The sequence below is a fragment of the Neoarius graeffei genome, chromosome 8 (assembly GCF_027579695.1).
Source record: "Neoarius graeffei isolate fNeoGra1 chromosome 8, fNeoGra1.pri, whole genome shotgun sequence".
NCBI lineage: Eukaryota > Metazoa > Chordata > Actinopteri > Siluriformes > Ariidae > Neoarius > Neoarius graeffei.
The window spans coordinates 59,513,674-59,528,152 of NC_083576.1; the positions used below are offsets into that span (position 1 = coordinate 59,513,674).

Genomic DNA, 14,479 nt, shown 5'->3' on the forward strand with positions numbered 1-14,479 from the left:
AATGTGACCAAGGTCTTGAAAATACTGACCAAGGCGAAAAAAAAAATGTTTTTTTTTTCGCGGTCCAAGTCCTGCGCTCTGCTTGGCTGGCGAGTGGGTCCGTATCCAACGATACGGACCCCGGTTACGGACCTCTGGCAACTCGCTCATTCACAACAACAACAAACATAGTAGCATTTTTTGTCAACATTTATCTTTTTCAAATAAGATTTATTTATAAGAATATCAAAAATCTTATAAATTTTTGCCAGCATTTCTCAGGAAAATAGCGTTAATTTTACAGCATGGATAGTGATAGCGACAGTCTTCACAGCGAAAGCGAGTTTTACTACCCTGAGGAAGAAGAAATAAAATAAAACATTTCAGGAGAAAGCTAAAAACCTCTAACTGTTGCTAACGCCGAGCAAAAACATGGCTGAATCCTGAATGATTCCTATTTGTATAAATAGGGGACTACATAGGTGGCAAAATGTAGTTTTTTTTTCCTGCCATGGAAGTGCACTTGTATACCGAGGAGGAATCCATTTGCATTACAGCCGTGAATGAGGATTCAGAATAGCGTTGATTTTACAGCATGGACAGCGATAACGACAGTGTTCACAGCGAAAGCAAGTTTTACTACCCTGAGGAAGACGAAATAAAAGAAAACATTTCAGGAGAAAACTAAAAACCTCTAACTTGCTAACAGTTTGATCTCATTAGTTAATGAGGCCCATTTTGGACCATGTTATCCTAATACATAATATTACGTTAGGTAAAAACTTTAAACCAGTACAATCTCTTCTTCAAAGTATCACCAAATGGCTTTATTTATGCAATATAAAAGGTCATAATACTGTATAACCTTGGTCGAGCAAAAACACCGAGCAAAATCATGGCTGAATCCTGAATGACTCAATTTTGTATAAATAGAGGACTACATAGGTGGCAAAATGTAGTTGTTTTCCTGTCATGGAAGTGCACTTGTATACCGAGGTGGAAGCCATTTGCATTACAGCCGTGAATGAGGATTCAAAATGGCGGCTCGGCTCGGTTTTCCCTTTCGGGCGTTCTCATTTACTGTTAGAATTTGGGAAAGAAAAAAATATGTATATTATTTACCAGCTTAAGGTCAGTCCGTATGGTGAAATACCGTGACCTCGACCTTGAATACTGACCTCGGCCCAGAGGACCTCGGTCAGTACTTTCAAGACCTCGGTCACTGTAGTTCACGATACAGACCAACCAGCTGGTAAATAACATATATGTATTCTGTTCCCTTTGAGTGGGTTTCATTCATTTGGTTTGATAGCATGCAATATTGTTAGCATATTGCTTATCCTATGTGTATTACGTCACTCTACCCAATGTAGAATGAGTGTTGAATATGGTTTACAATATTGCATAGTTGTCAAGACTACATGACATCACACATCGGAGCTGATGAGAATATTCCATGGGAAAATTTTCTGCTGCGCATGCGCAGAAGCATTTTTTTGTTTGTTTGCCAAGAAAGAAAAAAAACGCATTGAACACCCGAAAGGCTACCAAAACTTCATAAGCCTTGAATACTGACCTCGGCCCAGAGGGCCTCGGTCAGTACTTTCAAGACCTCAGTCACGGTATTTCACGATATGGACCTCCCAGCTGGTAAATAACATATATCTCATCTCATTATCTCTAGCTGCTTTATAGCTGGAGCCTATCCCAGCTGACTACGGGCAAAAGGCGGGGTACACCCTGGACAAGTCGCCAGGTCATCACAGGGCTGACACATAGACACAGACAACCATTCACACTCACATTCACACCTACGGTCAATTTAGAGTCACCAGTTAACTTAACCTGCATGTCTTTGGACTGTGGGGGAAACCGGAGCACCCGGAGGAAACCCACGCGGACACGGGGAGAACATGCAAACTCCGCACAGAAAGGCCCTCGCCGGCCACGGGGCTCGAACCACTACACCACCGTGCCGCCCTAAATAACACAGACATGGTCGCAGGCAAGCTGGGGCCTATCCCACCTGACTACGGGCGAAAGGCAGGGTACACCCTGGACAAGTCGCCAGGTCAGACCCACAAAGAAATATTGTAAACCATATTCAATGCTTATTCTCCATTGGGGAGAGTGACGTAATACATAATACATGTAGGATAAGCGATATACTAATAATATTGCATACTATTAAACCAAATGAATGAAACCCACTAGAAGGGAATAGAATCCATGCTTTTATTCCATCGAAAAAAGTGTCCTGTATGTATAATAATTATTTATATTGTGTAATGTCTATATTGTACATTACAAATACATATGAACATTTCTCTTATATTACAGATACACAACCTTCATATACATATATTCATCCCTCCATACTTGGCCAGTTTGGTTCTCATGAGACTGATTTTTTATTTTTTGAAGGTTGTTGTAACAGGACGGCACGGTGGTGTAGTGGTTAGCACTGTTGCCTCACAGCAAGAAAGTTCTGGGTTTGAGCCCAGTGGCCGACGGGGTCCTTTCTTTGTGGAGTCTGCGTGGGTTTCCTCCACAGTACAAAGACACGCAGGTTAATTAGTGGTTCTAAATTGACCGCATGTCTGAGTGTGAATGGTTGTGTGTCTCAGCCCTGCGATGATTTGGCGATTTGTCCAGGGTGTACCCCGCCTCTCACCCATAAGTCAGCTGGGATTGGCTCCAGCTTGCCCGCGACCCTGCACAGGATAAGCAGCTACAGATAATATGACGGTTGTCGTAACTCTATCAACCAATCACAGATGAGTGTACGCAACTTCAGCCAATAGTCATAAATATTGTCAGATGACGCACAACAAGACTCCACCAATTAAATCGACGAGGAGGCGGGCGTATGACGTAAAGTGACTATAGAAGCGATTTTGGGCGATATTGTTCTCATTGCTGTTTCATTTTCGCCAGTTTTGTCAGTTTTTTCTACAGCGTGAAGAATGAGAGAGATTGTTCATTTGCAAGCCGGACAGTGCGGCAACCAAATTGGTGCCAAGGTAAGAAATGAAAGACGGTTTTTTGAGCACATTCACAGGTTTTCCGGGTCTCTATCCGAGACTCTCTGAAGGCCTCAGTCTGTTTAGCTCTTGGTGATTTGTTTAATGGTCCCATTTGTTTTAAGGTTTTTTATTATCTTAAGTGACCGTTTTCGTAATTTTTAAATAACTTTTTAATGTAACAAATATATGGTTAACTATCGGGCTCAGTAATCAATTCAACATTCGTTAAATCATCGATGTAAAGCCCAAATGTCTGTGAAATATCTAGATCTAATTTTATTAGAAATTATATTTTAAACAAGCGGATTACTGTAAATGAATTAATCCTGAAACAATGCAGCTGCTGAAGGGTGTTTACCCGCGCGCGCGCGCGCCACCGGCGGTTAACATGGCCGGTTGTATCTGGTTAGGCTCATGGAAATCACAGCGGCCATGTTTAAAAAAAAAAAAACCTTTCCACCTCATTTTTACTTATTCGCTGTCCAAATAATTTTTTTTGTTCCTTTTTATTATTGTTTTTTTTTTTAAACAAAAAATCCGTTTTTTTTGTGCCCTCAGTTCTGGGAAGTCATTAGCGACGAGCATGGCATTGACCCTACTGGCAGTTACCATGGTGATAGTGATCTTCAGCTGGACAGAATTAATGTCTACTACAATGAAGCTTCAGGTGAGGGCTTTTCAAGGTTATCTATTTTTTTTTTAATGATTTATTGCATTTTCCTTACTATTTAAACTTCATTTTGATTCTTTCAGGAGGCAAGTATGTCCCCCGTGCTGTCCTAGTAGATTTGGAGCCGGGTACCATGGACTCTGTGAGGTCTGGACCTTTCGGGCAAATTTTCAGACCTGACAACTTTGTTTTTGGTAACTATTACACAACACGATAATGGGCCACTCCCTTTTTTTTTTCACTAACATGCAGATGCAAAGCAGTAAATCTGATTGTCATCTGTCTTGCAGTTATATTTGCATGAATTTTGGCTGTGCACTTCATTTTGATTCATCTACTGTTTCCTGCTAGCTGTAAAACTGTACGTCAATGCTTCCTCTCTACAGGCCAGAGTGGTGCTGGTAATAACTGGGCCAAGGGCCACTACACAGAAGGTGCTGAGCTGGTGGACTCAGTCTTGGATGTGGTGCGTAAGGAGGCTGAGAGCTGCGACTGCCTGCAGGGCTTCCAACTCACTCACTCGCTGGGGGGTGGTACTGGGTCAGGCATGGGCACCCTGCTCATCAGCAAAATCCGTGAAGAGTACCCTGACCGCATTATGAACACCTTCAGTGTTGTGCCCTCACCCAAAGTCTCCGATACAGTGGTGGAGCCTTACAATGCCACACTGTCTGTCCACCAACTGGTAGAGAACACAGACGAGACGTACTGCATTGACAACGAAGCCCTGTACGACATCTGTTTCCGCACCCTCAAACTCACAACGCCAACATACGGTGACCTCAACCACTTGGTCTCTGCCACCATGAGTGGAGTTACAACATGTCTGAGGTTCCCTGGGCAGCTCAATGCTGATCTGCGCAAACTGGCAGTCAACATGGTGCCCTTCCCCCGTCTGCACTTCTTCATGCCTGGTTTTGCCCCACTGACCAGCAGGGGTAGCCAGCAATATCGTGCTCTCTCTGTACCTGAATTAACCCAGCAGATGTTCGATGCCAAGAACATGATGGCTGCTTGTGATCCACGTCACGGTCGCTACCTCACGGTGGCTGCTATTTTCCGTGGCCGCATGTCCATGAAGGAGGTGGATGAGCAGATGCTCAATGTGCAGAACAAGAACAGCAGCTACTTTGTTGAATGGATCCCCAACAATGTGAAGACAGCTGTGTGTGACATCCCACCCCGTGGCCTGAAGATGTCTGCCACCTTCATTGGGAACAGCACAGCTATCCAGGAGCTGTTCAAGCGCATCTCCGAGCAGTTCACGGCCATGTTCAGACGCAAGGCTTTCCTGCACTGGTACACGGGTGAGGGCATGGATGAGATGGAGTTCACAGAGGCTGAGAGCAACATGAATGACCTGGTGTCTGAGTACCAGCAGTACCAGGATGCAACTGCTGATGAAGAAGGAGAGTTTGATGAGGAGGGAGAAGAGGAGGTGGCATAAATGTATTTTGTCAGTCACCCCCCCCCCCCCCCCTTTTTTTTCCTTTCCCCCTGTTCAACTTCTGTTGATGCCAATAAAACATGCAGTCAATCCTGGTGTCAGGGTATTTGTTGCAGTGATTTTTTTTAATCCATGAAATTTTTTTTTTTTTCCTTTTAAGGCAAATGGCCCTGTTGCAATATTCTGGCACAAGTCAGTTAGCCTCTTAAGAATATTTAACTAATTTGTACATTTCACCCAGTAAAGCATGGGGGGTATTCAGTGTGACCATCTGTCACATATTGCACAAATTTCAATAATGTAATTAGTGAATGGTTCAGCTGCTTTTGTCATAAAATTTTCAAGGGCTCCCTTCTCTTTCATCTTGAAAGAACTGTGCACTTATGTTTGCCCTCCCAGATGATGCATGTAAAAATTGGCAGCACATTCAGTGCTGGAAACCTACCAAAAATAAGCTGGAAAGAGTCAGTTTTAAGAAAACTGCCTTCAGCTGTGCAGTCATGGTTTTAGGTGCACAGAGTGGATTCTGGTATTTATTTTTTTGGTGAGTTGTCAGGCTTTGAGTAATGTGCCTTGAATTGCACAAGTATCAAGGTTAGACTTGCTTTCCTCTCAGGATGTTCAAGAGTTTTAAACTTGTATCGTGTGCAATGTAACAAACAGCTTGTACATGCCCACCTGAAAATCAATATCCACTTTTCTTAAAGGTTATATAAGCTCTGCTCAGTCATCAGGAATAAACAGTTGAAACATCTTTTTGAAAAATATGCTCAACATTTTATAAATGTAATTATGAACATTTTCTCTTTAAAATGTTTTAAATTGTCTAAATGCTTCTTTTCTCTTGGGCAAAAAGAGGTTTGAACTGAACTCGTCTTGGGCTGGAATGGCTGCAACCGCACTAGCTCCCATGTCGCTTTGTTCGCTGGAGAGTTGTCCATGGTAATCCACAGAACTTCAGACATTGGTCAAGATATTTCTGATAAGGACATGGTGAACACTATTAAAACAGTATTCAGTAAGAATAAATAGTTGAGTATATTATGAAGCTATTCTCATGGTGGCTTAAAGCAGTTCCAGGTGTCGATTGGTGTTATAAGATCTGATTATTCAGCTGACCAGGATAAAGTTCAGACTCCTCTCCTTCACTGTATGAATCACCTACGAACAGAATGGTAAATAAAATGTTATGATTATATTGCTGAGAAGCAAAATACAAGTTAGGTAAATGTCTTGAGAAGTGAAAAATCTGAACACTGCAAATCCAGACAAATAGTTACCTAAGTGGCATTTATGCAGCCAGATTCGATGGCCATCATATTTACAATTGCAGCGCATAGCATTATTGGTAAAGTCACTTTCTGCTACCTCAAAATTGGGGTTTAGTATAACCTGTGAGAGACAAAACCAGCAAATTTACACATTTTGGACGGAGAAAGCGCTAAATAAATAAACGACTGTGACCAGGTCAGGTTAATTTAAATTAATGAATCCTGCAGGTGTATCTCAGTTCAGTAAACCATTTTTACATCCTTACAACCCTCCTGAAATGAAATCTATGCTAATGTATTGTTAATTTGCTGTGCTGTTACAGTATCATATGTCTGCCACAAGAGTGCAGTCTCACCATATTTAACTTGAGCCATGCACTTTTATTTGCCATTACAGTGTGGTTCTGCTTTCCAAAAATATAGCTGTCTATCATGGATTATGTTTGCATGATAATGTCTTAAACGAATAACATTCTTCGTGTTTACCTGCAGTATGTAGTTTCCAGGTTTAACATCAGTGATATCAATCCACTGGCAGTCTATATCATGTCTGTACGTGTCCCAGCAGCCAACCGTGATGCCCTGCTCACCAAAGTTGGCACACTCATATTGTTTTGAAACACCTGCAGGAGTAAAGTTAAATTACATGCTTCTCATTTTCTGTAGACATGGAACATTTTGGAGCATTTTTGTCTAAAATGTTCCAACCATGAGGACAAACATCTGTTTTTTAACCCCTTTTTTGTTTACCACATAATTCCATATGTTTCATATGTTATGTCATAATTTTGATGCGTACAATGTACAAAATACAAAAAATTCTATGAATGAGTAGGTGTATCCAAGCCTTTGACTGGTACTTTATGTGGATTGTGCCATCCTTTCTGTTTGTATGCTGACGATTAAAGTCCAGCTGTCCGACGTCTACATGCAAAACCAGACCCAGATGTGCAGCCTACTGCTCTGCATATCAAAAGCACCATAATCATAATCTTTGATTTACCTTCATTGCACTCTGTGTCCTCGAGGCAGAAGCTGGCTTTGTGACCCTCTGCCACTTTTGTGTCATTGAGATCCAGCAGGTCATAGTTGGTAAAGATATCCATGCTGTGATAGTGTCTGGTAGGGGTAACACACACACACTGAGTGCTGCAGGCAAAGTTAGGGCAGGATTTATTGCTGCTCTCACAACTGTTTACAGATATAAAACTAGATTAAGTCACTTTAATGCCTACTCACAACACATAAAATTCCTATGTGTATTTATACCCATGTACCCATGGTATAAACACTAGAGCACAGTTATGCATCTCCCATGATTTCCAAGTTTTCTCATTAAATGGCACAAAACATTTCATCTCATCTCATTATCTCTAGCCGCTTTATCCTGTTCTACAGGGTCGCAGGCAAGCTGGAGCCTATCCCAGCTGACTACGGGCGAAAGGCGGGGTACACCCTGGACAAGTCGCCAGGTCATCACAGGGCTGACACATAGACACAGACAACCATTCACACTCACGGTCAATTTAGAGTCACCAGTTAACCTAACCTGCATGTCTTTGGACTGTGGGGGAAACCGGAGCACCCGGAGGAAACCCACGCGGACACGGGGAGAACATGCAAACTCCACACAGAAAGGCCCTCGCCGGCCACGGGGCTCGAACCCGGACCTTCTTGCTGTGAGGCGACAGCGCTAACCACTACACCACCGTGCCGCCCCGGCACAAAACATTTAAAGGAAAAATCCACCTTAAACACTTGCACATTAATCTTTAGAATTGTGATCTTCAAGTGTTCAATATTTTAAAAAAATAAAATTCTTAGTTGACCTATTTTAGTTTAAACATCTTTTTATGAACATTTTTGTCTATTTTCACTTTAGTTTCCTACATTTGCCACAATGGCATTCAACTACCTGCTGATAGTGGTGCCAGTGGGATTCAGACCTTGCTTCATTTCTAACTAAAGAGACTGATGCAGCAGCACTTTTGTCTGTCCAGCTGTTTCACCCCATCTGTATGCTCTGCTCATACAGATCAGATTCCAAAGCTTTAACTTTTATGCTATTACCAGTATTAATACCATTGTGCTTGTCATTTTGTAGATCACTAAGCTGACTCTACCATAACACATTGCAACTCTTTCATTTGGTGTTTCTGCTACTCCTTTCATTAGATTTGTCATTATAATGACATTAAGCATCACTGGAAAATGGTGAGTAAGAAGCAGTGCTGATTATTTGCCTACATGCTTACCTGTGGCACTCGTGCCACACCCAGGAATGACGACTTAAACGGGGACGGAAGTCGGCCTGGCCAACATTGTGGATCTCTGAGGAGAAGCGAAGTAGACGCCTCTGTCCGTATGGCCAGTTGGCGTTGACTGCAGATTTCGAGAGACAGTTTTCCTCTGCTGCACAATAGAGCAAATGCAGTGGCCGGTCTTCTATGTAGACACTGTACTCCACCAGAGGGGCATTCAGAACTAGGTCTGGTGCCGCTGAGGATTGTGAGAGATGACGATATGTTTACTGTTTATTACCTAAAAGCTTCAAGTCTTGTCATTTCTCTCTTATTAAAACATTAAAAACAAATAAACCAGGTGCTGTCGTGTTGATTAGTCATTGTACATATTACTTACTGTCTGTGCAAATAACTCCAGCAGCAAATGCAGCTCCTGCCCTCTTACAGCTGACCACACTATGGTGCTCACACTCAGTTATAGTCATCTCATCTCCACGACACTTCACTCCACTCATCACCATCTCAGTCACGTTACTGCTGTCCCAGTACCAGGTTTCCTTAGTAACAAAGAGGATGATGCTAATGACACAGTATAGAGTTATAGTGATGTTATCTATCATTATAATGAGGATACACAAGCAGTCATAATAATGGCAGATTAAACCAGATAGATTGGGCTTAGGTGTTTGTCATGTGTTACTGGAGTACAGATTCATGATATATATTCTATACACTTTTTTCATCTACTAAATCATGAGCATTTGCTGTTGCTGGGCATAAGCAAGGCCTAGATAATGGCAGGCCTCCATAGCCTCCGGAGTGTGCCATCTGGAGCCAACCCCGTACCGTCCCTCTGCCTGCATGGTCAGTCCTGCCCCTATGCATACGAATCTGAACATAGATCCTGACTGCAAGGTCTATTCACTGAGCTACCTGATGACAATCTAGTGAATATTAAAGATTGCAATTCCATTACACAAGGTCATTCTTTGCTATTTCAAAGTTTAATAGGTAATTAATAGTTGATTTTGACTAATCATGGGAATTCTGATTCTTTTCAGTGAGACGGATCATTTGGGTTATAACTTAACAATAAGACATACACAGATCAGCCATAACATTATGACCACTGACAGGTGAAGTGAATAGCATTGATTATCTCATTACAGTGGTACCTATCAAGGGGTGGGATATACATTTGGCTATGTGTTGGAAGCAGGAAAAATGGGCAAGTGTAAGAATCTGAGTGACTTTGACAAAGGCCAGATTGTGATGGCTAGATGACTGGGTCTGAGCATCTCCAAAATGGCACATCCTGTGGGGTGTTCCTGGTATGCAGTGGTTAGTACCTCCCAAAAGTGGTCCAAAATGACAACCAGTGAACTGGCGACAGGGTCATGGATGGCAAAGGCTCATCGATTTGCATTGGGCACGATATATATGGCCCATATATAGCCCATAGTAGCTCACAGAAAAGCTACTGTAGCACAAACTGCTGAAAAAGTTAATGCTGGTTAAAACAGAAAGGTGTCAGCATTAACTTTTTTCAGCAGTTTGTGCTACAGTAGCTCTTCTGTGGGATTGGACTACATGGGCTAGCCTTCGTGCCCCATGTGAATCAATGAGCCTTCGATCCACGCTCATGGGAGAGTGGAGTTCGCCATGTTTGCCCACGCCAACTTGTTTTGGTTAAAAGTAGGTCAAACATGCCCCAGGGTGGTCTCGTGATATTTCTGCTCGCTTGCTTCGGCAATTTTTTGAATCTTAAAATATGGAGCGCATTTTATCTCAGCAAAACAGTGACACATAGGGTACACTGTGTGTGTGCCGCATCACAACATCTCGAATCTCCAACAGCTACAGACATAGAACATTTTGCCCAGAATTCAACTTTGCAGTCAGCACCTTTAAGTGTTATAGTTTTGAAAAGGACAGCCTTATTGTACTTCAGAGTGTTTAAGTCTCGTCTTGCTGCATCTAGAACCTGTCAGTCCACAGCTTGAATCTACAAATGAAACCCACTTCATATTGTATAATCTGCATAGTTGTTATGCATAGTTTTTTACTGTGTAGTCTAGGGCTTTTCAAAGTGTGGGGCGCACCTCCCGTAGGGGGCGCCAGAGTTCTTCGGGGGGGGGCGCAACATGAGGAAAAATAAACCAGAATAAGTTACTATTGCGGACATTTAGCGAACTTCAGCTAGCCTTTGCCAGAGACAAAATGGATCGATTTTTAGTACCTAAAGCTACAGTGAGTGAGGAGACAGAGTCTGGGCCAAGCAAAAAAAGAAGGAAGTATGACCACGATTATTTAAAGTTTGGATTTTCATGGACTGGATCGGAAGATGCTCCACTGCCACAGTGTGTTGTCTGCCAAGAGGTGCTAGCTAACGATGCTATGAGATGTTTAAAATGTGTAAAACAAGATGTTTAAAAAAAAGCACAGATGTTTAAAATGTGTAAAAAAAGATGTTTTAAAAAACACAGATGTTTAAAATGTGTAAAAGAAAAAAATAAAAATGTGTACAACAGCCATTTTTTTTAAAATACAAATGGAACATTAAGTATAGCAACAACAAAAATTGTAAGGGGGCGCTGTTGTTTATTTGCTCTCGGGGGGGATTTGACTCTCCCACACTTTGAAAACCCCTGGTGTAGTCTGTATGTGTTTTGTTTCTTGTCCTGAGATAACTTATGCTATGATCTTAGCATGGCGTCATAGAAATCCACTCCTATTTCATACTCTGTTTATTCTCCAAAATAATTCCAAGGTCTGTACAACCCCGATTCCAAAAAAGTTGGGACAAAGTACAAATTGTAAATAAAAATGGAATGCAATGATGTGGAAGTTTCAAAATTCCATATTTTATTCAGAATAGAACATAGATGACATCAGTGCTTTAAGTGGGCCGGTACGCACCGGTACGGAGTACAGGCACTTATCAATTTTAGCCCCTAGCGTACCAGGACTTTTTACGGCCTACCGGCACTTCTCATGAGCTCATCGTACTCTGTCTAGAAAGTTCTATTTCTCTCCTTGTGATTTGTGATCATACTCTTCCTGTATGCTCACGCATATCAATATCTCTCCTCCAATCGTGTCCTCTGCCCTCCGGCACCGTGTTTGACCATAGGGCTCCCATAGACCGTATACAGTCTGTGTGTTTGACAGCGGAGGAGGACAGAGGACGGAGGAGACGAGAGGAGGAGGGATATTGAAGTGTCGCTAGGTCTCGCGAACGTTGAGTGCTGCTGAACATTATCGCGAGTTTGAGTTACTGGGCGATCATTGTGGTAGTCTCTGGTTCTGCGGTTAGTCTGAGGTAATTTAGTTTAATTTAGCGAATTAACCTACCATACATTGCAAATGTTGGCGTGGATTCAAAAGGGCCAAAAGAGAGCGCGGACTACTGATGGACCGGGTGAATATACAATCACCAAATTACAAATAACTTATGTGAGCAAAATCATAATAATAAACACATTAACAAACTTACCATTACTCAGAGAAAACATGGCGCTAATAGGCCCAACATTTTTGAGTCTCTCACTACTGTTGTGTTATGACAGACACAAAGTCAGGAATGTCCTTTAGTCTGATTGATTTACTTGTCAACTGCATAGCTTACTTCTCCAATGTTCTCCATGACATGGACTGTCTACATCTTTCATCTCTGTATTTCTCTCATGTGTGTCCACAGTTCCCTTGTGCATCAGCCTGAGGTTCTCCCCCCCCCGATGACCTCCCTTGGGCCAATATCCAAATCTCATCTCATCTCATCATCTCTAGCCGCTTTATCCTGTTCTACAGGGTCGCAGGCAAGCTGGAGCCTATCCCAGCTGACTACGGGCGAAAGGCGGGGTACACCCTGGACAAGTCGCCAGGTCATCGCAGGGCTGACACATAGACAAAGACAACCATTCACACTCACATTCACACCTACGGTCAATTTAGAGTCACCAGTTAACCTAACCTGCATGTCTTTGGACTGTGGGGGAAACCGGAGCACCCGGAGGAAACCCACGCAGACACGGGGAGAACATGCAAACTCCACACAGAAAGGCCCTCGCCGGCCACGGGGCTCGAACCCAGACCTTCTTGCTGTGAGGCGACAGCGCTAACCACTACACCACCGTGCCGCCCCTATGCAAATGAACAAGATAAACATAAATTATCTGGAAATGTGAAAGCTCAATAAAAAACAAACTTCATCTCATCTCATTATCTCTAGCCGCTTTATCCTTCTACAGGGTCGCAGGCAAGCTGGAGCCTATCCCAGCTGACTATGGGCGAAAGGCAGGGTACACCCTGGACAAGTCGCCAGGTCATCACAGGGCTGACACATAGACACAGACAACCATTCACACTCACATTCACACCTACGGTCAATTTAGAGTCACCAGTTAACCTAACCTGCATGTCTTTGGACTGTGGGGGAAACCGGAGCACCCGGAGGAAACCCACGCGGACACGGGGAGAACATGCAAATTCCACACAGAAAGGCCCTCGCCGGACCCGGGGCTCGAACCCAGGACCTTCTTGCTGTGAGGCGACAGCGCTAACCACTACACCACCGTGCCGCCCCTATGCAAATGAACAAGATAAACATAAATTATCTGGAAATGTGAAAGCTCAATAAAAAACAAACTTATTTTGTAAAAATATTTGTAAAATGTAAAAATTATTTAAATATTACTTGGTCTGCTGTTACTGTCACCCACCGCGTAATTTACCTGGCAACAGTTGAATAATGTGAGTACCGGCACTTATTTTTTCCCCACTTAAAGCACTGGATGACATATCAAATGTTCAAACTGAGAAAATGTATCATTTAAAGAGAAAAATTGGGTGATTTTAAATTTCTCAAAAAAGTTGGGACAAGGCCATGTTTACCACTGTGAGACATCCCCTTTTCTCTTTACAACAGTCTGTAAATGTCTGGGAACTGAGGAAAAAAGTTGCTCAAGTTTAGGGATAGGAATGTTAACCCATTCTTGTCTAATGCAGGATTCTAGCTGCTCAACTGCCTTAGGTCTTTTTTGTCGTATCTTCCGTTTTATGATGCGCCAGATGTTTTCTATGGGTGAAAGATCTGGACTGCAGGCTGGCCAGTTCAGTACCCGGACCCTTCTTCTACGCAGTCATGATGCTGTAATTGATGCAGTATATGGTTTGGCATTGTCATGTTGGAAAATGCAAGGTCTTCCCTGAAAGAGACGTCAACTGGGTGGGAGCATATGTTGCTCTAGAACCTGGATATACCTTTCAGCATTGATGGTGTCTTTCCAGATGTGTAAGCTGCCCATGCCACACACACTAATGCAACCCCATACCATCAGAGATGCAGGCTTCTGAACTGAGCGCTGATAACAACTTGGGTCGTCCTTCTCCTCTTTAGTCTGAATGACACGGCGTCCCTGATTTCCATAAAGAACTTCAAATTTTGATTCGTCTGACCACAGAACAGTTTTCCACTTTGCCACAGTCCATTTTAAATGAGCCTTGGCCCAGAGAAGACGTCTGCGCTTCTGGATCATGTTTAGATATGGCTTCTTCTTTGAACTATAGACTTTTAGCTGGCAACGGCGGATGGCACGGTGAATTGTGTTCACAGATAATATTCTCTGGAAATATTCCTGAGCCCATTTTGTGATTTCCAATACAGAAGCATGCCTGTATGTGATGCAGTGCCGTCTAAGGGCCCAAAGATCACGGGCACCCAGTATGGTTTTCCGGCCTTGACCCTTACGCACAGAGATTCTTCCAGATTCTCTGAATCTTTTGATGATATTATGCACTGCAGATGATGATGATATGTTCAAACTCTTTGCAATTTTACACTG

The 14,479-nt window shown here is 42.8% G+C and overlaps 2 protein-coding genes across 3 annotated transcripts in view; one reads left to right on the forward strand and one right to left on the reverse strand.

Moving 5' to 3' along the window:
• Positions 1-2,845: 2,845 nt before the first annotated feature.
• On the forward strand, positions 2,846-5,212 carry LOC132890748 (tubulin beta-4B chain-like). The gene is made up of 4 exons (XM_060927927.1): positions 2,846-3,002; positions 3,564-3,672; positions 3,759-3,869; positions 4,062-5,212. The coding sequence occupies exons 1-4, from the start codon at positions 2,946-2,948 to the stop codon at positions 5,120-5,122; spliced, it is 1,338 nt and encodes a 445-aa protein (XP_060783910.1). The 5' UTR covers positions 2,846-2,945; the 3' UTR covers positions 5,123-5,212.
• Positions 5,213-5,876: 664 nt separating this feature from the next.
• loxl3a (lysyl oxidase-like 3a) overlaps positions 5,877-14,479 on the reverse strand; it is a 40,895-nt gene continuing 32,292 nt past the window's right edge. For both annotated transcript variants that reach the window (XM_060927925.1, XM_060927926.1), the window contains 6 exons: positions 9,034-9,193; positions 8,649-8,892; positions 7,397-7,512; positions 6,880-7,016; positions 6,403-6,514; positions 5,877-6,283 (listed from right to left, as the gene is read on the reverse strand). In XM_060927925.1, the coding sequence (XP_060783908.1) occupies positions 6,216-6,283; positions 6,403-6,514; positions 6,880-7,016; positions 7,397-7,512; positions 8,649-8,892; positions 9,034-9,193 (837 nt within the window). In that variant the 3' untranslated portion in view covers positions 5,877-6,215. The remainder of the gene's footprint in view (positions 6,284-6,402; positions 6,515-6,879; positions 7,017-7,396; positions 7,513-8,648; positions 8,893-9,033; positions 9,194-14,479) is intronic.

Bases quoted from the DNA above. Each gene is read 5' to 3' on its own strand.
- LOC132890748 (XM_060927927.1), top strand. From the start codon at position 2,946: ATGAGAGAGATTGTTCATTTGCAAGCCGGACAGTGCGGCAACCAAATT. The intron at 3,003-3,563 runs GTAAGAAATGAA...TTGTGCCCTCAG, and splicing joins GCAACCAAATTGGTGCCAAG to TTCTGGGAAGTCATTAGCGA. The intron at 3,870-4,061 runs GTAACTATTACA...TCCTCTCTACAG, and splicing joins ACCTGACAACTTTGTTTTTG to GCCAGAGTGGTGCTGGTAAT.